Here is a 27,144-nt window from a genome sequence, read left to right as displayed (position 1 = left end):
TTTATTATATTTTTCATCTCTCCCTTCTTCCAAGAAGCTCAGGGTGGCATATATCAATATAATTTTAACTTTAGCTTTCTTAAATATTGTTTATATAATACATAGATATGTGTGTGTATGATATAGTATGTATATGTATGTAAGTTATAGCTTTATTACATATTGTTAATATTATATATTTATTGAATGATGATTGTTGTACAGGTAGTCCTCGTTCAGCGACCACTTGTTCAGCAATTGTCTGAAGTTACCATGACACTGAAAGAGACTTACAACTGTTCCTCATAGTTGCGGCTGCCACAGTGTCCCCAGGACCATGTAATTGCGATTCAGGAGCTTGGCAACCAGCTCACAATTACAAAGTGAACAGCTGGTTCACTTTCACGTTTCTCCACCCTCCAAATCTGGGTTTGGAAAAGTGAAATCCTTAAGCTGGAACATTTCAATCTACTGTCCAGAATTTCCCCGAAAAAGTTATTCTAGGGAACAAAATTGCATCTAACCTTTTTTGTGGTTGAGATTGGCAGACAGTGCATCTGTGACCCTGCTGACCCAAGTATCGTAAGATTGCGCTCTGACTTTCACTCCATATAGCAAAGAAGGGAAGTCTTCTAGTGGGTATCGGTATCTAGAAGGAAAGAAGAACTTTCACAGATCTTGCAACTCTCAATAAGGAAGAAGTGGGACAGATGTTAGCATTCTGAATTTGGTCACAATATACAATGATTCTTTGCTGTTTTAATGGAAAAGTGTACCCAATTTTTAAGGCATGGAGGGTATAAGAAGAGCAATTATCAGGCAATCATACCTTAGACACTTCTTCTGCATAGGGCACGAACACAAATCATTTGGATGATACAAGCATACAAGCCGCTCAGGATTACAGGAACATGTAAGAGCAGATAAGAAACATGTGGTCCTACAGGCTGCACACTGCCGCTCATCATCTGGAACCAGCTCAAACACTTCCTCCTCTGACATCAGCACTCCCTGAGGTAAAAGAAGCAAGATCTGATACAGATCTTAACCAAGAATTGTGCATCTTCCCTGAAAGGGTCATACATTTTCTTTGCTCAGCCCCAAGCCCTTCAGAATCCCACTAAGCTCACCATCTGTACAACACACTCCCTTAAGCGTGCCTCTTCTTCTGTCATGAGAGTCATTTCCTTGCAGACCATGGCAGCTAGCCCAACATCCAGACACTCAGGATCTGCAGCCATCTTGAAGATTAGTTCCTCATGAGAGAATACACAATGGCGTCTCAGTCGTCGGTAATGGTTTACGCACTGCCGTCCAATTGGAAGCTAGATATGCAAGGAACACACAGCTTTGGTTTAGAACAATGCCATAGTAGACTGCCAACCTACTTCTCCTCTTGGACTGACATACAGGAGGTCAGAAGAGAAACAGAAAAACAGGTAAAAATGGTGCTAATTGAAGAAGTAAGAAATTACTTCAGGCATCATGTATTGCAATATCCAAGGATAATGTTTCTAGAGGTCATAGTGACTAAAACTCTGAAATGAAATGAAAAATCATGACAAGGGAAATGGTTGAGTGGTTGGCTGTAGGAAATGGATTTCAAGAGATGTAATTTCAATCTTAACAAGTTTGAAATTGCCAATCTCAAATCAACCTTTCCTGACTGAAGCTATATGCTCTCCCATCAGTTGATCAAAAAAGCTGCACTACAGCAAGCATAAACAAACTCAACAACAAGATGCCAGCTCTTTATGTTAACTTGAGGAACCTAATCTAAAAATAACAATAGCAATAACAACAATACCCTACATGAAAATCTAAAGCCATTAAAACAATAGATTTCATTTTTAAATCAGGTGACACAGTAATACTGTGATCAGTATGTTTTCATATAGACATAGGGCAACAGCAAGTTTGTTCATTTAGTAAGATTCCTACAGCCTGCATATTACTTAATAGGAAGCCAACATTACATCTTAAAAAAATGGTTTAATGAAACAAGAACTTCTCTTTATTCATCATAACTAAGAGATAAACGTTTTCTGCAAGCTATTTTTATTTGCAATGTGGACATTTGTCTATTTTCATATTTTATTTCTATCCGCTTGTCAAATGCAAATATACTGCATAAGATGCCTCTTCTGTACATTATTTTGGTGAATATATATCTTGCTTACTTCAAGCAGCACAAAAGTAGGACTATTTGATAGAATAGCTGATTGATATACTCTACAATGCAACGCATGGATTTTAGTTTAGACCCAATAAATTATTAATGAACATATTTCTATTTATCCCAAATGCTTAGGATTTAACTTCCAAATGGATGGAGCAACCTCCACATACCAACCCAAATATCACATCTCACAACTGCTAGAAAAGTTGCAAGATTTCAAGTTCCTGAAGAGAGTATTGTTTTAAAACTGTTTTTGATCATTCCATCATCTGTAAATATTTATCACAATATTATGACTGGGAAGTATGAAGAGTGTGAGGTGTACAAAGGAGCTAAATGAGGAGTGCATATGAAGAAGTAAAACTTAAATTTTTCATGTCAAATTATGATTATAATTGGCTGCCTATTCCCACACTAGCAGCAAGAAACTAAAGACAAACAGAAACTGACAAGCCAATTAACAAACAGCTAAAATCATGCCAATCCAACACAATCAACTTACAAACTAAGTTGATTAAAGTTTGGCCAAAATACCTTTCAGATGAACACTATTTAGGTTCCCTTGATACTTTAGTCAATCAATATAACATTAATTTTTATTGCCCAGGAAAATTATTAGTAATAATCTAGGTTACGCTAGGCGCATACAGACCCAGTCAGCAGTGCAAAAGTTCACAGCTTCAGCAAAATTGTAGCCTTGATTAAATCCAGAATGATAGGCACGGGGGAAAGTCACAACAAATTCACCAGCACACTGATTGGTCCGGTACACCTAATAACAAGAAATAAAAAATGTGGAGGAAAAAAAAATTATTACACAATTCACAATCTTTCCAAAGTAAAATTGAACAACCAGCAAAACTGCTAACGAATTAATGTTATTTCCAAGACTGCTCTTGGATGCCCTTACTTTTAGACAAAGAAAACGGTGGCTTACTATGAGTCACTTGTAAGTATGCTCATTTACCCAGAAAGAGGATGAAAATAAGCTGGGAATTGGTAGTGCGTATGGCTACAGACAGCCAGAAGCAACTCACCAGTTTGCTTGCTGATAAATCAGTGCCTTGGGACTGGCCGTAACTACTGCAGCACTCCTGGTGTCAGCAGGCAAGACCGACCTTCTGGCAGCCATTTATTCTACATGATCATGAGATGTTTTCTAGATGTTAGATTTCCCTGCCAGGGAAATCTAACATGTGCTCGAACTTTTCCTATATCGCATGCACATCATCTCTTCTTGTGCTTCCTCGAGCACTTCAGAGAGTCTATTCAGCAGGCAACTACTTCAACTGGCCCGGATTATAAAAGAGGTTCCATTTCAGTTTACATGTGATTTGAATCCCATGCTATGGATTTCTAAAGAAACATTTTTCCTCTACCTGTAAGTGAAATCCTACCTAAAGGTTAAAAGCTTTTGGAAAGCAACATATATGATTTTGTCTCAACAAATAGAGAAACCATTGAAAAAATACAAAATAGATTTGAATACCACTTAACAGGTCTGCAACGCTTTTTAATTCCAGAATATGCCCATTTTTAAAAAAATGATAATCATATATCTACATTATGTCCCCATACTTCTGAAAACTTAGATGTATTGTTTTTTAAAGCATTCAACTTCAGTTATAGCAAAGCAATGCAGTGTACAGTGCTTAGATCTTGAGGCAATCTATAAATGAACCAGCATCACTAATGTGAACTGCAACTTCTACAAAACCTGAACTGCAATTTTTGTGTAGAATGCTACATGGTCACAACAGTCACACTTACATAACTGAAAATGAAAGCTATCACCTCAGCTATGAGCATTTACTTAAATATTTGTACCCTGTATTTCCGCTAAAAAGACTCACAGTGGCTAACAAATCTTTAAACGTACACACACACACAAATCTAAAGTCATAACAGGTACAACACTGAAGAATGCTCCTCATCCAGATAACATTTAATATTGTTATCAATTAGGCAAGCCTAATAACTGATGAAAAAGATCTTAATGAGCAAGCAGTCTTATATGGAGGGAAATGATTCTTCAGTTACAGTGCTGCTTAAAAATTTATGAACCCTTTTGAATTTTCAGTATTTCTGCATAAATATGACCTAAAACATGATCTGTTTTCCACACAAGTCCTAAAACTAGGTGAGAGAACTCAATTAAACGAATGAGTCAAAAACATTATATCTGTTCATTTATTCATTGAGGAAAATGATCCAAAGCTTTATCTAGTTTTAGGACTAGAAAACGGATGTGGAAAATAGATCACATATTAGGTCGTATTTATGACAAAATACTGAAAATTCAAAAGGATTCATAAACTTTTTAGCATCACTGTACACTCTAATCACGATCCATTTAAACCTTCAAGGATAAATGAAAGCCAGAGAAATTGTCATAAAAGAAGTTCCCCAAACCAATTCTGTTTAAAATTCTAGCTCACACTGAGAACCAGGAATTGTTATTTCCCTTCCACTGCCAAGTAGCTCCCCGTAAAGCATACTGTAGCGATTCAATCTTTATATAATTGTGGCGTGTACAATAAACCCTCAGTTGAATACACTAATAGGGAGAATGGATACCTGTTAAAGTAGAATTCTGTTAAAACTAAGAGATTTTAGACATATGTAAAATGACAAATGGAATTTTAGGCATGCATGAAAGCATACAATGTATGAAGCAATTTTGTCTGTTGCATACAAAGTCTACAATCTAGGGTTTACTGTAGTATTATGGCCAGATCCATCCTCTCTAAAGACAGGCACACTATTCTCTGAAGCAAGTTTTTCAAAGAGGAATGAAATCACTGTAAAACAGTGTATTCAGATTCTAACCCTGAAGGTCACTACAGACAACAGCACTGAAAGGGGAAGAGTGGTTCAGGAAATCAGCAATTACAGAATATCCGTAAGATCTACCAATGCACTCTCTACCTAGGAAATTGAATCAGAAGATGAACTGAAAGGTTTAAATAATTATCTTCTAACTTATTCTATGGGGCAGAAGTTGTTAAAGTTATGGAGAGAGAAAGATTCTGCATTACTTACAGGCACACCATGTTCCATGAGAACATTGGGGTTCATGATGGTGACTAACTGATGCAAAAGGTCAGGTTGTGTCTCAAACAGCTCAGGAGCTAGTTCTCGCATAACTTCCTCTAATTGTTCTGCTGCATGAGAAGGAACTCCATACCATGTCTTCGGTTCCCCCCTATAATCCATTATCCAAAAGAAAACATATGGTATAAAGCATGTTCTTCTGAAACTTCCAACTATAACCAACAAATACAAGCAAATATATTTTAAAAACAATGTTGGAACCTGGCCAAAAACAAGATGCTTCGAGCCAAAGGTTGACTAACCAAATTATATAAAATGATTTTAAAAAATTATTCAACACACAGTATTTATTCTGCACACCTGAAAAGGTCTATCAACGATACTTTGTCCTTCAAATGTATTTGAAATATTTTCCAGCTCAGATGTGTACTTTCTCTTATGAACCACTTTTCTCTTGTGGACTATCAATAGTTTTAATATAACCAGATGCATCCCTTCTCACGTATTAGAATGGACTAAATGCCAGGGATGAGCAAACTGTGGAGATCCTGGAGGTTGTAATTTAATTACAAATGGAGGATCATCCCTGGCATATAGTGCAATGTGGGACATAGGAATATATACAAGTCCTACCCTATATTCCCAGCTACTTGGACAAACCTTCATACTTAAGAGCATGCATATTTGCAAAACAGCTGTAAGAAGGAGCCAACTGTGGATAGCAGTATAAGCACATTAAGATTATCTAATTTCCAGCTTTCTTACTGATTTTCCCACAACACACGTGAACACATTTTCAAGCAATAGCATACAGCAATATTGCTTGTGAGCACGCATGTCCATTCCCACACTTTATTCGTACGCTTGAGGCAAATGCCTACTCTTCAATCCTGTGCAAAGAACCGATTTACACTTTGCTGGAGAAAATAAGAAACAGTGCCAATCCTTATCACCATTATCATTATATCATCATCATTAGGGGCATGCATACACACATCTCCCATATAACACATTCCATACCAATGTAGGTAATTGATGGAATAACTCCAGTGATCCTCAATGTGCCAACAGAAAGAAGAAAAGCACATTCCCACATAAAGCCAAGGCACTTTCATGCCAGAAATGTCAGCATTAATGTGTGCAAGGACAGACTGGTCCAGGACTGGCATGTTATTGAGGTTCCAACCAGAAAGAGCATATTCCTGCCAACAAAAAGAACAAAGAAGTCCATAAAAGAAGTGATCAGGAAAAAATCAATGTACTACTCAAAACCAGAACAAATATTTCACACTTTTCAGCATTTGTACTTCATAGCCATGCCATAATGTTCTGCCTCACTCTAAACCCTGTCTTATGGGGTTAGGGCCCAGCTCCAGACCAGGTGCAATCAATAGGCAGTATGAGAATATCCTCCTCTCACGTCTGCACTCCCTACCCCCCACCAGCACTACCACTCTAACACTTATTAGTTGGTCAAAGTATGCAATCCAAAGCAGAACTACGTTCCCACATCCCAGCATGTCAATTACACTGAATTCATCCCTGATGTGTGAATACCCAGCTCAGCACTACGTGATACAGCTCAGCCACATCATTCAGTCCTGATAGGATCCCAGCATGCTGATGCCAGATGTAATTACAGTCAACAGAATAACAGAAAGAACATTAAACTATATATTAAAGCTCTTATCATTTCTCAGTACTGAAAAAATAAATACATTAAGACTAAACCCAGTTAAGAGACTGCTTTTTGGCATGCAAAACTACATCAGGTTGTATATCTTGGCCACACCTCCTCTTCTGGCATTAGCTTGTGCCTCCCATCCTTTACAGGAAAGCCGCTTCCAAAGTCTTTGGATGAGATATCAGCTCCATATTCCACAATTACATCCTCTTCAATGCTGCTCACAAGTCGCCAAAATTCCTTCTCCACCAATTCAGTAGGAACCATCTGATAAGCCCAAGAAAAAACCATCAAGAAGTGCTCAGGCTTTGAGGTTTGCAAGCCATAGTAAATTAAGCCAAGCTCTCATAACTTCATTAGGGTTAGTCTTCTCAGAATGCATTTAAATTGTTTGCATGTTGATGCATATTGTAAGGACAGCACTGCTAATTGATAAAAAGAAATGTAAAGAAAGCACCACATTTTCCTTGGGCTTTAAGCAATTTTAATGTAATTTGGCCCTGTGCTATTCTTCACAGAATGTAGCTGGAAATACAAGTGGAGTTCTATAGCTGTTATTTTCCATATTCCACGATTACATGCAGAGATTCATAGCCTACTGAAGCAACAGTTTGGTCCAGTGTTTAAGCTGCTGGACTACCAACCAGGAAACCATGAGTCCTAGTCCCACCTCGGGCCTGAAAGCTAGCTGGCTGACTTTGGGCAAGTCACTCTCTTTCATCCCAACCCACTTCACAGGGTTGTGGTTGCTATGGCAAAAACAGGAGACAGGAGCTTTATGTATGCTGTTGTAGCGTGCACAAAATAAAGATGGGATATGAATCTAGTAATAACAACAACAAAGGGTTCATAAGATAGATAAGCGGGAGTTAGGAAAAACTTTGCTCTGGCAAGTTTTGTTATGGTGCTCAAATTCAAAGCTTTTTGAAGCTTGATTTGGATTTAAAGAAAGTAAGTTTTCTGTATACAAAAGTCTGTCAACCTGGAGAGAACTATCTCAAATTTTATTTTATACAACCACACCAATGAGCTCTCAGATACTCCTGGCCATTAACAATCTATAATCCACACTGTTCTAAAAAACTCAACTTTTATTTTCTAATTTCTATAAAATTAATATAATTCTAAACACATAACTGAAAGCAAAGTTGTAAAAATATACCATTAATTACGTTATTCATAAAACTCTCCACAATTTGCAGAATTTGAGGTACCTTAACAAGAACACTTGGACTGCATCATGCTGAGTCTCACCATACCTCTCAGCACAAAAGGACATACATATAATCAGCTCTCATGAAGATATTAACAATGACCCACTTACATGGACTGGCATATTGAAATAATCCGACTTGAAGTTGTCTGCCATCTCACCAAAGCTTTGGAGGGTATACTCTCGAACAGCTTGTTCAAATCCAAAGGCTTCACGTGGTTTGTTACACTCCTAGGAGAAGAAAAAAAAAGTAGCATTTATTATGGCAGAGTTTTGAGAAAAATAAAGTTCTCATTATTTCCACAGATGAAACAACTCTAAGTTGAGATTTAAGTAAAACAGGCCAACTAGAATATTTAACAGGTAGCCACATTTTTCAAAATCTGAAGCTTGCACTTACTGCTGTGCATTATAGGTAGAATAAAAAAGATAAGCAAACTAAGATCAATTTGTGAGCTTTGAAGAGAGACAAACATCTACCACAGTCCTACAGGAGCATGTTCCACAGCTTCCTTAGTAATGTCTAGAACTAAACTAAGCCCACAAGTTTTTTCAGCTACAAGCTGAAATTAGTGCCTCTCCAAGCCTTTTACAATTATTTTCCAGATGCCTCATCTAATAGGAAGAAACATAAAAATAATGCACTAAATGCCACATATTACTACATTTGTGATAGAAAGCCATAATTAACAGAGGCTTCCTTGTGCATATGTGTGTACATGCACATGAATGAATGAAACAAGCCACATGATTTTCTCTGGCAATATGAGTTTTGTGCTATGCTGCCTCAATACTTCATATATGTCAGAAAAACTGTACCTCAGCAACACATTTGGGGCATCTCCAGTCACCTTTGGGAACATCAGGCAAAGGAGGTATTAAGCAAAAAGTGTGGTAGCTGTCATCACACCCATCACACAGCAGCAATTTATCCTCATTGTTTCCCCGACCACAAAACAAGCAGACATATAAGTCAACCTGGAGAAAAGTAAACTTCTTGTAAGCTCATGACATTTATTTATTTATTTATTTATTTATTTATTTATTTAATTTGGCCCCACCCATCTCCTCCCAGGCTTGTGCATTATACAGAATCCAACAGTTACTACATAAACCCATTTCTATCCTTCATGCAGCAGCACAGTTTCCAAAGTTTACATGGGAAACATCTGGTTCTCCACAGTGGACAGTGATGAAGGATGGAGTTGTATATCTGCATCAGGCAAACAAGCGCATAAAATGGAGAGCTGTTATTGAGGTCAGAGACAGAAAGACAGCAGTCTCTTCCTTACAGGTTTGGATTTATAGCTTCCAGGATGTTATATTTAAACAACAGCGGTGTGTGAACCATTTGAAATTCATAATGTCTCTGCTTGAAGGGAAAAGAAGGTTGCTTTCAGCATTCCAAATATTCTGAGGATAAAACACTCTTTTTCAACCTATAACCACTTCCAAAATGCTCAAAATAGCCTGTTGGACACTTGAAATGCATTGTTTTCATACCTAAAAACAGCTCAATGTTGAAATGTTTTACACATCGCTAAACATCCCCTATGGAGAAACTTTAGTTAAAAATCTAATTCCTTTATATTAATGAAAAATTTCGCATAGGTCTGCCAATGTTAGTTGCACTTCTGAATTTTGGTATATTTTAATGAAGAAATTAATTCTATTTTTGGAACCTATAAATTTCACTAAGAAGTTTAACATTGTCAGAACTTCAGAGTTGAATTCTAAACTCAAGGACAGTGCTCTTTAACAAATCTTAGCTCATACTGGAACACCGTTTTCTATTCAGAAAGCAAATTAAGTTTAGGCTTGTGCATTATACCTTTTGTTTGCTCTAACAATCTATTGGTTTGTAAAACAAGCCACAAAGACTTGGTTCACAGGCCATACTAAGTCAGTATTACAGGGTTTACTAAATTCATACTACACAGTAGGCCAAAACTAAACAAACCACAATACACCTTTGCAACCTAAAAGCCAAGTTCATCCTACCAGTTAAACAATTTGATTCACTCAGAGAGAAACATCTCTATTCAGAAGTCCAGGAACTTACAGAAATCAAGTAAGCATATACCAGATTTCAATCTTTAAAAACCTGTAGAGTCACAAACCAAACCAAATTCATCACTGTAAATGGCTCATAACATAATTTTATCCAATGATTCATAACTACAACAGGTTAAACATTCAGTTAGAGTTAGATCATTCAGGTAAGATCAGAATCTAAAAAGCTGTACCTAGGATGAAATACAAATTCATACATTTTTCAGTGTATTTAGTGCAGATAGTCCTCGTTTAACGACCACTTGTTCAATGGCTGTTCGAAGTTATGACAGTGCTGAATGAGGAGACTTACAACTCATTCTCATAGTTGTGGCCATTGCAGCATTCCCATGGTCACATGATTGCGATACAGGCGCTTGGCAATCAGCTCGCAATTATGACAGTCACAGCATCCCACGATCACATGATCGCCATTTGTGTCTTTCACTGCCAGCTTCCGACAAGCAAAGTCAATCGGGAAGCTGGCAGGAGGACACAAATGTCAATCACATGACATCGCGCCTAACAACCACACAGGTTTGCCTAGCAACCAGAACTGCTGCAACTACCATAAGTCAGTGTGGTCACATGACATCACACTTTACGTCCATGTTGCTTAGCAACAGAGTTGCCGGTCCCAATTACTGTCCTTCAATGAGAACTTCCTGTATAAGATCCATGTTCATGGATTCCAAAATTTGGAAGGGGACTATTTTTATTTCATTTCACATAGGCGTCTTGAATGAAATATTGGTAACGTACAGTAATAATGATCTAAAAGCTGTACAGCACACAACCTTACTTGACAACAATATAGAAAACTGGTAATTGAATAATTTTCCCCAGCCATAAGCATAGCAATAATTAAACCTCAGGACTAGTACAGGCACCACTTGGCAGCTGTCCAACAATTTAATTGTGACCAATACTTGCAGCATTAACAGTTTTCATATTGTCAGTAGCTCTTGGGAAGATAATGTACAAACTAGATCTTTAGTCTGAGTAAAAACTGGACTTCAATAACTGTAGGCTGAACTATAAGTTTGAACACTGAATTACTATTCAAAAGCACAGCAATAGATATTACTTCCCTAATTTTCAAGCAATTTTAGTAATATGTAGGCATTTCATTTTCTTATACCTTTACCTACACCTTACCAACCTAGACAAGCAGCAGTATATCAATGACTGGCATGCTGGAGAGCAAACTTACGAAGTTGACAGACAGTGCCCCTTTCCGCTGCCTCATCTGCATACCAAAAGCCTCAGATCTGGTACCTTTGCGTCTCCGAGGTACATCATCTGAAAAAGAGAATGCTGTACTGCATAAATCACAAAAGTTCTTTCTGGTATCTGGAATACAGCAGCCAACACAAGCGAATTATTAGATGTATGCCATAAGTTTTGAATGTATTAAGCAATAGACAAAGGACTCATCAGTCAGATACCTGGCAACAACACAGCAGTTCACAAAAAAATTTCCCTATGAAATCTAAAGCTGTTTCTCTATCCTATCAGCTCAAAGAATCATGTCTTTAAAAAATGGCAGTCAGAAAAATATGGACAGGACAGATCTGTAGTTTTTTTCTTTAATATTGTTTAATATGGGGTACTGCATAAACCAGTCCTATTTTCCATTGCAAAGCTGGAAATCTGGGGACCACAATTTTCAGACCAAAACATACAAATCATTTATTCATTTAATTTTTATCCTGCCTTTATTATTTTTATAAATAACTCAAGGCAGCGAACATACTGCACCTAATACTCCTTCCTCCTCCTGTTTTCCCCACAACAACAACAACCCTGTGAGGTGAGTTGGGCTGAGAGAGAGTAACTGGCCCAAGGTCACCCAGCCAGCTTTCATGCCTAAGGGGGGACTAGAACTCACAGACTCCTGGTTTCTAGCCCAGCACCTTAACCACTAGACCAAACTGGCTCTCTATTCCTAGCAATGTGTTTCTAGATTGGATGGAGTAAACCCAATCCAGATATATAATTGCGCAAGTTCTTTTTGGCCAACTGTTGCTGGATTCACAAATAGAGTATCATAGGTATTCAAACCCTAGACCAAGAAAATAACTTTTACCTAACCCTTCCCAATTAAATTTACCTTGGATTTACAGCAATGCATCTCTTCAAACTCCAATAAACCTTTGATTTACTAGATCATTCACTATTTTATGCCTATGTAATACCATTCTATGCATATGTAAACTCCCATTCACAATTTAACAGATACCCCATTACTCTGTTCAACCAAGAGTACAGAGTTTATCAGAGACCACCACTTTCTTAAAGTCTTAAAGGCCTCACAGTAATTCATTCTGCATTTGCTTCAAGAAATGACAACTAATTACATACACATTGTGCAATATCGAATATTTATAACACTAAATGAAGCTGCAATATCCAATATTTACAACTCTAAATGAAGCTAGCAGACAAACATTTTACCAAGACTGAAAATACCCTTGTTATAACATTGCACCAGTTTGTTAAGAAGTTATATGTGCCAATAGTGGTAAAGTTCTGCATTGCCAACAATAAAAAGTCCACAGTTAATTTGGATTGCAATCTTACCTTCCTTTTCCTTTGTCCCCAATGCCAATCCCATCATCTTTGGTCCTGCTCCAAATATCTGGAGCTTCTTTAATTCAGTATTTCTACTCATCTCTCCTGCCTCTCCCTAAAGACAAGATTACATAAACTCACCATTAGTATTTAGGCTGAAGGTAATTATTTTTCACGCTGGATGACTAAGAAGTATAAGCTGGATCAAAGTCAAATTTCACAGACTTTTTCAAGATCACTGCTACTAAGGCACTTCAAAGGATAAACATTATTTTAATTTCTACCACCATCTTCAACACGTTTCAAATTAATGATACAAATTGCCTTTCTTGGAATAGCATCCAAACTACTAATAGCAGAAGATAATTAAATTACATATTTCTATACACTGAGTCCATCTACTAATGCATTTCTAAAAATAAATTCCCCAAATGGTTAGGAAAAAAAATACTATCTATTAAAGGAAAATGTTGAAACAAACAGCAAGTTCTTGATATTATATTTACTATCATCATTTATAGCTTACTAATTTGCTTGATTTAGACTTGAAGACATGCATATTCTTTATGTACCGTCAGCAAAAATACAGTATCTATAGCCATAATAAGCATCAACTGCTCTATTTCTTCCATCTGATAAAATATTCTAATCTACAATTTCTTATACATTCAATAATGGCTTTCCTTTGGACAGGTGTAAATATTTTTCACGTATTTCCTAAATAAATGTTTAACATGTCATATTCTTAAGAAAATGCTGAAAATCCAAACAAGTTGGCTCCTGGTGGTGAAGAGATCATGTAATGTGTGGAGGACTGGAAGACAACAAATATAAAGGAAGAAAATCAGATTAAAATGTTTTCATTTTACATGATCTGATTTTTTTCTTCAACTTAGTAGCTGCTTAAAAGAGAAAGAGTCAAAACCTGTTTTGTTTCAAGCTTGGCAGAAAGACTGGCAAAAAGGAAAAAATCCATTATCAACTACAAATTAAAAAAAACCTCCTACTGCTTAGTAAAATGTGGGGGTCATGCCTGTTTTACTGAAGTATAAATATTGTACTCTATTCTTAAGTTATGATAGTAGCAAGAAATAAACAAATTTGATCAATTCCACAATCTGATACTGTATACAGAAATTCATAGTCAAATATACAGAATTGTTTGTCTGGTTAACATTTTGAAATGATTTTATAATTCTATCCACAAGCCAAGTATTTCTGAAAACATTTAATCATTAAATTTAGTTCTGAATATTCAAATCACACTAATATAATAAATCAGGTTGTAAGATGCAAACTACAATAATAAATACAGGCAGTCCTCAACTTATGACCATTCATTTAGCGACCATTTGAAGTTACAATGGCGCTGAAAAAAGCAACTTTGCACTTACAACTGTTGCAGTGTCCCTGCAGTCATGTGATCAAAATTTGGGCACTTGGCAACTGGCATGTATTTACAACAGCTGCTGCGTCCCAGGGTCACATGATTGCCATTTGCGACCTTCCCAGCCAGCTTCCAAAAAGCAAAATCAATGGAGAACCACATGATTCCCTTAATGACTGCATGATTCACTTAACGACCACGTGATTCACGTAACAGCCGCAGTGATTAGCTTAACAACTGCTGCAAAAATGTCATTAAAATCAGGTGCGGTCACGTGATGCCTTAACAAAAAATTTTCCAGTCCCTATTGTGGTCATAAGCCAAGGACTACCTGTATGCACAATGAGTTAAATGTGGTAAGTACATCAGTAGCAATTTTATTCCAGGACGCACTGTTCACATAACCCAGTATTAATATGATCCTGGGCATAGTAGGTTTCCCACGGGTTACTAAATAAAAATAACAATTTTTTTTTCAATTTTCAAAATACATTAAGCTAAAACTAAATAAGCTACATCATAGCTTTGTGTGAAGTGCAAACTATGTCTTTTTCTGTTGTGGCTAGAACTGCTTCTCCAAGGTTTCTATGTATACAACACAGTTTTAACTGAAGATGGCAAGGCCAGAACCTGACTACTTCTATTCTAAAACAATCCCAATTAAAGCTAATAGTGACAGCAACTGGGTATTAAGGAGGAGATAAAAAATGGTACAAAGATTACTAGGGAAGTATCCTGATTTTTAAATTATATTCTTCAGAGTCAGGGTTGCTTATTTTGGCTGTTTGAAGTGCCTGTAAAGGTACAGGGCAGATGTCTGTTAAAACTATCAACATTTTACTATTAAGGCTATATTAATACAGCTGAAATTATGTGTATTTCATACAACTTTCAAATTTGGGAACAATGGCCATTCAAATGACACAAAAATGATCTCTCGCAGTCTTAACTAGTACATTTTAAAGGACTCACTGCTTTAAAGGACACATGTCTCAAAACAAATGCATCTGGCTATAGATTTATAAAATCCAGATTTAAAAAAGTGAAAAGATTTAAAAAAATACTTTTAGCCTTAAGCCTGAAGGGAAACTTAAGTAGACTCTGGGGAAAACCACTCTAATCTACAAAAGTATGCCACTGGGAATCGTCTAACTAATTTAAATATCCAATTCCAAAAACAGCTGCAAAACAAGATGAACCCTGAGAATTGGTTTAGGAGACAAACAGACCTATAATGAAAGAGTTTTGACCTTCCTGCGGAAACAAACAAGAGCAAAATACAAAACATCAAAATCATTTTTTCTTAGAAATGTGAATGAAATGTTGACAATAAACATAGGACCATTAAAGCATGAAGTTATAGTTTGTTGTTTGCCTATCCTTGTTTACTTTTTTTGCCTGATCCTTCTATTGTTCTTACACACATAATTTTTGTGTTTGAGTAACTTAACCGTACGCCAATTTTAAAGTTTTAACAATTGTGGGGAAATGAACTCGTGGTCAAAGCTAGACACAACTTTTATCTTGGGCTTCTTTGAGTCAAACAGGAAGGGAGTGGAATTCAAATAATTCTTGGTAGCACATAATTCTGATGAAAAACCTCCTATCCCACATTGGAGAAAACAGTTATTTTACCAAAGTCTGGGGAAATTGTACAGAAGAACCAGACATCGTCTAGAAAGTATTCCTTGCTGCCAACACTTTCTTAATTCTTCACTACTCCCCGCACCAAAAAATTTCTCTGAATATTGAGCCTGAGCAGAATCCAAATTCCTTGTCTTTTTAAATCTATTTATGCTAGTGTAGCATAAGCCTATTTGTATATACTAAAAATTAGCAAATATATCAAAACTTTGAAATAATATGGATGTATATGTCATACTAAATGTTCTGACAGTATTCAATACACACATTCTATTGTTATAAGAAACATCATCTCATAGTTCGTTATGTCATAACACAGCATGTTTAGAACTAAGTATGAGAGATATTCGCATGCCTAAGGCCTCTAAGTTTATTTTAGAGGAGAAAATCAGACTTCCCAGCTTAAAGTATGAAACATCATGCTATACCAGATGATGCTGATGCAAAGCCCAACAGCTATCACAAATAAAATCTGTTGGCTTTTTTAATATGTTTATCAGCTAAAGGATTAGCTGCACAATTACTGCATTTTTATCTAACATACTCACTTTGAAATGACTCATTGTGGTATATTTGAACAAATCTTATGACCAGATAAAGGCTGTCGCATTTTTAATGCTTCTGCACTACACTGGTAAAAAACCTAAAAGTATTCTGTCTACAGTGGCTAATAGCCTGGGTACCTGGGACTTGACACGTCTGGTTCTCTTCAGCACAACATTCATTCTTGTACCCTGCTTTGGAGGAGACTGAGCATCAATGCCAAGGTCCTCAACTTCCACTTTTTCTTTAAGGTCCAAGTTTGGCTTTTGGATGCCCTACGGAATCACAGCAAAAAAGGACAACAGGCTGATTGAATCTGAGATGTCACTCTGGCTTCAAAATGAGCATAGCTACTGGGAGAAAAAGGCCTGCCAATAATGACACATCATATTACATATGTCATTTGAGTAGATTCGTCCATGTAACCTAAAATAAACAGATTTCCCAAATGCTTTTATTTAGCCAAGAAAAAACAAAACTTCTTTATGTTTGGCTTTCTTTCAACAAAGTCCCCATCCTATCCAGCTAAAGATATATAAACAGAACATAAATAGAGACCAGAACACCAAATAATATGGTTCTCATTAGCAAGAAGTTTCAAGTAAGGTAAATGCACATGAGAACAACATGTCAACCTAATAGAGTATACACTTTAAAAAAAAAAGTGTAAACTTAATCTCTTTCAAATAAAATCCTCTCACCATAAGGCTGACACCAGACTGGAAAAGTTCGTACGGATATAAGATCCGTTCATAGTGCGACTTCAGCAGCGAACCTGTTGCTTTTCCTGGTAAATAACCCAATCGGCTAGCCACTTTAGACCATTTCTTCTCTTTAGTGACCACTTCAAATCCTCCTTTGCTGGCAACAATCTGAAATAAAAGTTCAAAACAAATGTGGCTGCACACGTAAGTACAAATCACAGATCAGATACAAAGAAAGCACCTGTGATATAAAGCTCAGAACATTGTTTAAATAACACTGGAATTTTTTTCTTCCTCCAAAATTTCTCTTCAAATACATATGTACAGGACTAGCTAAGCAGTTTGCACATCTGCCATTTAACCACACAAGAGCCTAAAACATACAACTTGATTAGTCATGTTCTGAAACACATTAATTTAACTTGCAATTATCTAATTCAGAAGATCTGGAATTCACATGAGTTTATATCAAGAGCCTTAAGCATACATTAGTATGCTTGACAGCAAAGTATATTTATTTATTTACTTAGTTTCTATCCCGCCTTTATTATTCTTTTATAAGTAACTCAAGGCGGCGAACATAACAACTACTCCTTCCTCCTCCTATTTTCCCCACAACCACCACCCTGTGAGGTGAGTTGGGCTGAGAGAGTGTGACTGGCCCACAGTCACCCAGCTGGCTTTCATACCTAATGCAAAACTAGAATTCTCAATCTCCTGGTTCCTAGGCCAGCACCTTAACCACTAGACCAAATAGTATCAGTTTTTTCAAAATAATGTTTGCCATCATTACTGGTTGTTTTGTTCTCTTCCACTCACTCGCACTGGTTTAACAACCAGAAGTTTTGTCTTGAAGGATAGACATTGAAAAAAAAGTAAAAACAGCTGATTCCAGCTTTAAAATAGAGTACTTAATATATTTCCTATTTAGATTTTGCTAAAACTTCATTTTAAACAAGTAGATCCTGCAACAGTAAGCATATCACATCCTGGGGAGGGAATAGCAGGACATTTATAGGTAGCATGAAGGTGACTTGTGGGATGGGGAGAATCTTGGACAAAGATTTGATCAACAATAAGCAGTACTAATTTAGGCTGACTATGGCACTCTAATAAAGATTAACGCTTTTAAAAAGAATCATAAAAAAGTTAGGGATATTTTGGGAAGTTTTTATTGATATATTGATTTCACGGTAAATTAACAAAAGCGACTTCTCAAAAATCTCAACATTTCTCTTACAATCCTTATCCAGTCATTACTTAATTTCTCAAATGAAATGTTACAGTGGTGTATCACTTCTTTGAAGACTGCTTGAAGCAGATTTCCCTTTTTCCAAGAACATACTTTTAAGTCCTTAAATCATCTAGTTATTTTTAAAGTTATTTTTTCTGGATATTTTTACATTTAATTGTCCATATGAGAATGTTTATGATTTGTCCTTGACTTTTTTTTTTTTTGGCCACTGCAAATGTTAGGAAATCATGATCTTTGCATGTTGAACAAATGAATGTGTGAAAGAGCTAAATCCAGTGATGGATCTAATGTTTGCTTCTGATGTGATTATTGTGAGTTCAAAATTTAGATTTTCCAATAAAAACCCAGTATGTATAAACTTTTAGAAATGTACTAATGTCACACTAGGGCCTACAACTGTGTATACTACCAATGTTCTTGACAGTCACAAGTGTTAACAATTAGTTTTAAGAGTACTAATAAAGTACTGATGTATTAGTAAAGGCTGTCTGTATTTTTAGTACCCTAATGTAATTGCAAGTTTTAAATGATATCAAGCTTTCAAAAAGTGAATTTAGATGTTTAAAATGTGAAGAACAATGAACCACTTAAAAGCAAAGTAATTATCAGTGATATTACACTACATATATGCCATGAATTTATAAGCAAACACTAAGAAACTGCATAATGATTCTAAGGAAATCAAAACACAGAAAGTTGACTTAATCAGACCGTTGATCCATTTAGCCCAGTACCACCAGTCGTGATTAACAGCAACTCACCATGATTTCAGACAAGAATCTTTTCTAATCCTAACTGGAGAATGCCAAGGATTAAACCTGGGGCCTTTTCAGTTTACATCAGGTGCTCTACCACTGAGCCCCAGCCCTAACCTGAACCTGTATTGCCTTGCTGAAACAAAAATCAAAACATTATGTGATGATTTCAAAATTAAAACACTGCTTTATAGCTTGCTGATACAGAATAATATAGACACACACAAAAATCCTTGCTGCCTTAAGTAACCAGACAAAAACAATGCAATTCTGATTACAAGAATGTACTAATGTATGTTACAGACTATCCTAGCCATAATGTGAATACTTCCTTTACAAAAGGGCGATGCACCCTCTACAGTGAAAAAGCTAAAATGGAAGAGCATTCTATCCACAATGTGCCCACCAAACCACTACAGATTCCCCACTTACCTTGCTCAGTGAATAAAGATCTAATATTTTTCTTTCTACCACTGGAATTTTCAGTGTAGACCCTTGAAGTTCCCAAAATTTTGCCAGGTGATCTAAGAAATCCAACTTCACTCTAGTCATTGCCTATTAATAAATCAAACCAACAAAAAGGTATCATATAAATTAAGACATGTAAAGTTCTCTGTCCATGGAAAACAAAAACAATAGGAAAATCAGAACAAAGGCAATTTCAGCTGATGAAAAGGAGAAACATTTGAGGATCTCTGCCAGATGTGAACACAAATTTCCTATGGTAATACTACGAAGTCAGCGGGTATTAAAATGTGATAAATGAATAAATTCCACACTCTGGTGAAGGCTGACAACAGCAGGGGAAAGCATTAATGAATTATGAAAATAGAGGGATATATCCAGGTACAACAAAAAATTGTATAATAATCTCCATACTTCTAGTTCCTCCTAAGAAAATTTTAGGAGACTTTGGCAAAGGTATTGCTTCCACCTTGCCTTTTTCGGGGGGGGGGCGTTTAAGGGCAATTAATCAAACTGGTTAATCTTCATTATGATTAGCTGAAACCCTACTTTAAAGATTGCTTGTTTGAAACAAGCCATAGTTGAAATTAATCAATGTTTATTGAGCCCTAACAAGACAAAGTTAACTAAAAGTAGAAAACAAAAATTGGCAAGACTGGAAGAGCAAAATAATACAGTATAATCTCTCAATCTTAAACTATGGTTTAACATTAACTCTGAACCAGCTTCATCTCCCACAAACCCTCATTACTATGGAATTGGTCATTACCAATATTAAGTTTCACCAAAATCCATGAAACATGAGTGCTGCCTAGCATTTCTCACATGCGCTCCCTACTGCATGATGCAGAAGAGATAAGGTGCACTTATTAGCTCCCCTATTTCAACTACTTTAAGTTAATATATTCCTGTAGATTCCCTTTGCAGTATACAGGGGTCATAATCACACCCTTGGTGTTATATTCTAACTCATAAAGGGCTGCAAAGCAGACCATCAGGAATGCAATAATGGTTAAATAATGAATACATGTGTGTTCTCCTCCTGCCATAACAAGGAGTGCCAACAGAGCTACTGGCTCTGAGAAAGAAATTCAGATAGGAATTAGACAGCTCTAGCAGTTTATTTGAAATTTCTACTAGAGCATCAAAAGTTCTTTAATATGTGCACATATAAAACAAAAGTTTATTTATAAATATTTGGAGAGTTATTTTATGTAATTATGTCGATACATATGGTGAAACTGTAAGAAGCTGGGTGGGCTTTTCAGGTCAATCATTGCAAAAACTTCCCAAAAAACCCTAAACAAATAGACCATATATCGATGATTACAAACTTACCTCCAGTTCATTCAAGCGCTGCACCCGTGGAGTAAAACGAAAGTTTTGCACATCACATGCAAAAGGAGGCTGCCAATCCTAAAAGGGAAAACAAGGAAAGCTACATTTAAAATACAAGCCTTCAATAAAACAACAAACACACCATATCACTCATACATTTTCTCTTTTTTTTCCCCCATTTTTGAATGATTTGCAAGCATTCCATAAGGAGTTGAAAATATTTCAGGCAGAAATGGTATTACAAAATGAAGAAGCTTTTAGGCCACCTGAGATTATATATGGCCCTAATCCTAGTAACTCCAGAATCATATAGCTTATTACTATACATAAAGAAAATCATCCAAAATTATCAGAACAAAACCAGGCATTTACAATGCTGCAACCCTATTTCAAGTCTGACTTTCTTGGAACTTTAGCTTGCTTGTTTTGGGCATGACACAGTTTGGCCAAACCTGAAGTATTTTTATTGTTCTGGATTTTGGCTGAGATAAATTCCAGAGGGATCTTGCATGGTAAGTAGGACACGGGTAATGTATCTTTTCCCTCTTCCACTCCTCTTCCACATGGGTAGTGCACCAGTATGCTCACTCATCTTCCCAGTATCTTCCTCACCCATAAGTGCACCACACTTCAAGTACAGCACACTCAATGGCTCACCTGTCCCTCCCCATTTTCCCAGTGCCTTCCTTCCCTATAACTCCCTTAGCTGCTGCCTTGTTCCATGAAAAACTTTGACTTTGCCCATGTCCCATCCTGGAACACTTTTCCCCAGAAAATGTGTGTTTCAGGTCCATGTCTACCCAAATTACAAATCTATAAATACTGTAAAAACTACGTGCCACTCACCAGCTGCTCATTTCTTTGCAACCCCCCGCCTTCTCTCATACAACTAAAGGAGTGATTGCTATTCTTCGTGATGGTTAAAAAAAATCGAAAATATAGTATTTCTCCTGGTAATTGTATTTGTAATTATGCAATAAAATGAGTTACAATGCAGTCAATCATACTGGCATATAGAATGACAGTTTAAAGGTTTTTAATAATATGAATCAGAACATCTGTTATTCATCACTGATTACTTTTTAAGCTCTTATTTGACCATGTAGCCTATCCATTGTGCAGGTGTTAAAGTTAAAACATTTAAATTGAGTAAGACTGAATGATTGTTTCATTCCAACAGATATTTCAATCTAATGTATTTGACATGATCCAAAAATAAGCATTCCTTCCAGAGTAACATGTCACAAGGCCAAATACATGAATTCCAAACACAAAGCAAATGAAAGAAAAACACAAGAGGTACAAACGTAATGGCAGTTTTTTCCTACACCTGGAGAACCTGCATGACTTAGACTTCTACTTCCCAATGAATTTTTTAATTGTTATCCATTGTCGCTGCTCTATTTTAAATATATATTATTTCATACTTGAAAAGCCATCTGCCTTGCAAACTGAAGCCTATAACTCCTCCATCAGCATCAATTAAAGTCCTGATTATCATAACTCTTAATAGCTAAGTGGCAAAGAAAAAAGCTGGCAACTACAGTGACAATAGTTGCTTTCCCCATTATCCAGATTCCTGGGGTAGAAGATTGAAAAGAAGGACAAAGGAATTGAATCTCAAGCTGATCACATCACTTCTGGAGTAAAAGGGAGCAAGGTGAGTAAAACCTTGCCAGAAAAAGCAAAGATGGAAGCCTTGATCTAGACTGACCTTGGGTGATGAAGGGGAGTGTCTATTAGGTACTAGAAAAGAGTAGTTCAGGACTATACATTCTAATCTCTTTTAAAGAGATTTCCTTCAAATTAACATTGTGGTTTAACCTACCGAAGCTCTTAAAATAGAGTAGAAAAAGACACTGAAATGAGTATTTTTAAAATATTTACATACAACCAAGAAAATGAGTACAGAGACACATACAACACTACTTGGACTCTACGATACAATATAGCACAATAGCGACTATATAGTTCCAGACAAAGAGATCGACAAAAAGGCAAAATTATTGTAATGGTCAACTCAGTCCGATACAGGAGACACAGATGCGTTTTATTAATGGACCATATACTTTAAAAGCCAACACCGCTTCCTACCGTGCACGAACAGAACTTAGCTCACCACACCGCTTCAAAATCAAAACCCTTCTTCAACCCCCCCCCCCCCCGATAAATTTAGCCATCTGGCTAGACTGGTGATAGATACGGTATTTTAAGCATCACTGATACGAGCTCGCTATCCTTCCCTGGGAGTAAGAATTTATCCTTCCCCGCTTAGCATTTTGTTCCTCCGTTTCCACTTCATCCTTGCTTTCCGAAACGTTTCAAGGGAGGCTTAGCGGGCTGTAAGCAAAGTTAACCCTGAATCAACAGAGGGCTCTTTTTTCTCCTCTTTCAGCGCCGGCCCATCGTGACAGAGGCGCCATTGCTGTGAACGATCAAGACCTTGGAAAAGTCGAAAGCCCTCGAAAAATGCCCAGGTCCCCTTCACCACCTTTTGCCGAGCGGGATCCGACTTCAGGGCCGAGGCGGCGGGCGGCTGACGGCCATTGGGGCAGCTCAGGGGGGAAAAAGCAACTTCTAAAGAGCCAAGACCCAGCGCCGAGGATACCCCGCACACCTCCATCCCGCAGGCCCGGCCCTTCTGCCCGGCGTACCTTGGGCGGCCTGATCTTGCAGATGCCCGTTTTCTCAGCCAAGGGTCGGATGCGGCCGATGAAGCCGAGGGGGTTGCTGAACTCCTCCCAGCTGGGCTCAAAGACAGGGCACTCGGGCGGAGGCACGAATTCTGCCACGTAGTGCGGTCCATCGAGGCCGTCGTCGTCCCCCGACATGGCGGCGGCGCCGTCGTCCCTGCCGCTGCCTCAGGACCCGGACGGGGGAGCTCGGCTGGCGGGGAGGTGGAGAAGAAGAGGGAAGGCGAAACCGCTCAAAGATGGACCAGGGGGCGGAGGGACATCCCGGTACCCGGCGCGGAGCAAAAGCGATCCCGGCCCCTGAGCAGCGCAGTGCTTCGGCGGCAGGCCCACAGCTCCCTCGGCCAGTCCAGGCCCCGTTTGTTTTTGTTCGCCCCCCCACAAGGATTTGCTGCTTTGCGTGTGTGTATGTTTTTTTCCCCTTCCCTTTTCCTACCCTTCTTGAGGCTCAGCGGAAGTGACGCGTCTCAGTTAAATCCCCTTTCTTGCGGAAGCGACTAATCATATCCTTCCGCTGGTCTTTTTAAAAAAATATGTTTATAGTCCCGGCTCTCTATTTTTCTCTCCCGCCCGGTCTGAAGCGCGTCTCTCCATCCGCATTATCAGCTTTAGCACCTCATCCAACGAAGCTATGATGCCCCAGCAAATGCTACAGGAGACCCAAGGGCGCCGGGGCCTTCAGCTTCGCGGAGCGAGGGTGCGCGTGGGGGAGGTGGGGGGGGTGTTATGTGCGCGCGCACGTCTGTCTTTCGGCGGAGACGTTCTACAACAAGAACTTCCGGTGCCGAAAGCTCGTTTCCCCTTTTCGGGATCTGTGAACAAATTCTGCCCCGCCCGTCCGTAGAATCTTCGCGGGGCCGCGAGCCCCTCCACCGGCCGTCGCACGCTCCTCTCTCACCAAGCTACCTTCAGAAGCCCCGTCAGTTTCCTTACATTCCCCTCCCGCCGATAGAGAGAAACCTGGACTCCGCCCACCTTCAATTCCCACAAGCCTCTCGTAGCCTCTCCGAGTACAGTACTGAACTCCCCATTAGGCCCCGCCCACCCACGTCTCCACGGTAACCGTTCGCGCCCCCCACCAAAAACACGGCACCGCAGTTCCCCGGCCCCCTCTCAGTCCCTCGGAGAACTTCCTCAGGGGAGCTGGCGGTGTTGGGTTCCTGAGAGGAGAATTTTTGCAAAACTGTAATTAGCATTCCCTCAGCATCTTTGAACGCCATGCCATAAAACTGCTTATCAGCTGAGGAGAACATCCATGCAGCCTAACTAGTTATTGTGTCTTGGAATGGTTACATTTGTTTTCCTCCCTTTTCCCGAAAAAACTCGCCTGGATGGTTCATCCGTTTGGGTCGGTGGCTCTGAAAAAGCTAAGCAGGGTCAGACCAGGGGCCTCTTTCCTGGTCTTCAGTTATAGTTGCAACGACCATGCATCCTTCTTTTCAGAAAGGTGTTCTTTAGATTTATTCAATATAATTATTTTCTTGGTTTTGCTCTTGCGTTTTCCTTTGTAAAGCAAAGTTATAAACATTTTCTTTATCCTTACCAACCTCTTAAAGATTTGCCCCTTTTTCAGGTCTGTCCTTTATTTTTTCCAAGCACATATGGTCACTGTAGTTACAGTACTATTTACCCACCTTTTAAATATCAGAAAACTACACCAGTGTGAAATTGGTGCCCCCTGTTCCTGATCTCTATCCTGCCTCTGTGCCAAGTCACTGCCAGTCGCCTAACTTCTCTCCAAGGTCATGGGTGATTGCACACAGCTCACAGACATCCTCAACCTTGTTGGAATAAAGGGGAAATGTTAAGGCATACCTCGTTTTATTGCACTTAGCAGATACTGCTTTTTTTTTTTTGGTGGCAACCCTGTGTCGAGTCTATTGGTGCCAATTTTCCAACAGGTTAGCATTTTTTTAGCAATAAAGTATTTTTAAATTAAGGTATGTACATTGGTTGTTTGGATATAACGCTATTGCACACTTAATAGACTACAGTATAATGTAAGCATAACTTATATGCACTGGCAAACCAAAAAAATTGTGTGACTTGCTTTATTGTGATACTTGCTTTATTGAGGTGATCTGAAACTGACCCCGCAATATCTCCAAGGTACGCCTGTGAGGATTACTGTCGTCTCTCTCACTCATGAGCTGAGGACATGACGAAGGGAACATCATGCAGACACAGCAGAAAAAAAATGGAGTTAAGTGCAAGTGGGGAAAAGATTTTGGTCAGTACTTGGCTGGGAGACCACCAGGACTGCAGGCTACACCAGGAAAGCACAACAAACTGCAGAAGCAACAGCAAACCACTTTTGCATTGTTGCCAAAAAGACTACACTGACATGTCCCTGAAGGAGTTGAGCTTGACTCAAAGGATATTTCATTCTTTTTTATCCTGAAAAGGATTCCCTGAGGGAGAAATGCCAAACTCCTTATGTTTAGTGTCTTCAAATCTGGAAGTGGACCATTGTTCCAAATAATGTAAAGAACTTACTTTCTAGGTGATTTCCTGCAGAAGTCTCCAAATCTATAAAAACAAAATATCCTGCCATTTCTGATCAGCTCTACAACACAGATGAAACCTTTGACTTTCACTCCTTAAAGAGAGATAAAGGAGACTTTCAAGCAGCTGATTGTTTGCATTTATTGTTATATTTTTACTACTAACAAGACAGATCTGGGGCTAGGTTAGTACCTCAGTCGCCAGAAATCATGCACTTTGTTTTGGAAGGAGGTATCACTTCCAGGAAAGGCTTGCTTCACAGTGCTACAATTCTGCTTTTGTTAATGAAGTAAGAAAGAAAATCTTCTCCACCCAGTTTTTAAAGTTTATTTAAGGATTTATAAACCACCTTCCAACACTGCTTATTAAGCAATTACCAGAAAAAACGTTAACATTACAATACTGTAAAGTAGAAGTAGCAATAAAACATCACAAAATCTAAAATGCAGATAACAATTTGGAAGAACAAAAAGATCTGCCTACACCTTTTCCAATAAATATAAAGGAGAATTGTTCTGCTTTATAGGATAAGGAGCAATGCTACTGACATTTATAATTGCTAATAATATTTAGAGTTACAATTAACCTTGACTATATTTAACCTGTTGCCAATTAGTAACCATGCTGTTAAGTAGAATAATTAATTGGTTAATGTGTTCAAAGATGGAGGGTTACACAACTTGAGGTACCAAATTAAGCACAGTTGATGGACCAAATTAAGCACATGCCTGCCCAGTGCTTGTTAATCCCCAGTTTTAGTCAAACAAGACAAAAAGCTATTAAATTTACCAAACTCGTGAACTGTTAACATATGACTTCTCAATTATGTTTTGGTGGAGTACGTATCAGAACAAATTATGTTTCATTCTTATGAGAACAGCCTTGTAAGGACTGCATTTGAAAAAAAAATGAGCTGAAAATACATATAATTATATAAATATAATGCAAAGCCTAATCTTCAAGGAGTTCTCACATGAAAATGAACTATGAAAAAAAGTAATATTAAAATGCCACAATATAAAAATCACCCATAATTTAGCATTTTAAAAAGTCCGTAAGTATCCTTATTCTGCGCTAGGAAGAATTTAAAGCCAGAACTATAAGTTAAACCCAGAAACAA

General features: G+C 37.9%; 1 protein-coding gene across 2 annotated transcripts in view; it reads right to left on the bottom strand.

The window, feature by feature from the left end:
• The window catches only part of KDM5A (lysine demethylase 5A), a 47,687-nt gene extending 23,606 nt beyond the window's left edge, over window positions 1–24,081 (bottom strand). Inside the window, exons 1-16 of one of the 2 annotated variants that reach the window (XM_063309264.1) lie at window positions 23,481–24,081; window positions 20,827–20,904; window positions 19,456–19,578; window positions 17,011–17,181; window positions 16,450–16,584; window positions 12,745–12,850; window positions 11,375–11,463; window positions 8,929–9,087; window positions 8,221–8,340; window positions 7,005–7,163; window positions 6,233–6,414; window positions 5,201–5,363; window positions 2,811–2,930; window positions 1,110–1,304; window positions 809–990; window positions 504–628 (exon numbers count right to left, since the gene is read on the bottom strand). In XM_063309264.1, the coding sequence (XP_063165334.1) occupies window positions 504–628; window positions 809–990; window positions 1,110–1,304; window positions 2,811–2,930; window positions 5,201–5,363; window positions 6,233–6,414; window positions 7,005–7,163; window positions 8,221–8,340; window positions 8,929–9,087; window positions 11,375–11,463; window positions 12,745–12,850; window positions 16,450–16,584; window positions 17,011–17,181; window positions 19,456–19,578; window positions 20,827–20,904; window positions 23,481–23,657 (2,284 nt within the window). In that variant the 5' untranslated portion in view covers window positions 23,658–24,081. The remainder of the gene's footprint in view (window positions 1–503; window positions 629–808; window positions 991–1,109; window positions 1,305–2,810; window positions 2,931–5,200; window positions 5,364–6,232; window positions 6,415–7,004; window positions 7,164–8,220; window positions 8,341–8,928; window positions 9,088–11,374; window positions 11,464–12,744; window positions 12,851–16,449; window positions 16,585–17,010; window positions 17,182–19,455; window positions 19,579–20,826; window positions 20,905–23,480) is intronic. The other variant, XM_063309265.1, reaches the window with a different exon arrangement.
• Between the last annotated feature and the right edge of the window lie 3,063 nt (window positions 24,082–27,144).

This window comes from Candoia aspera, chromosome 7, assembly GCF_035149785.1.
Source record: "Candoia aspera isolate rCanAsp1 chromosome 7, rCanAsp1.hap2, whole genome shotgun sequence".
NCBI lineage: Eukaryota > Metazoa > Chordata > Lepidosauria > Squamata > Boidae > Candoia > Candoia aspera.
Note: the sequence above shows the minus strand (reverse complement) of the source record. Positions and strands in the feature narration are given on the sequence as shown.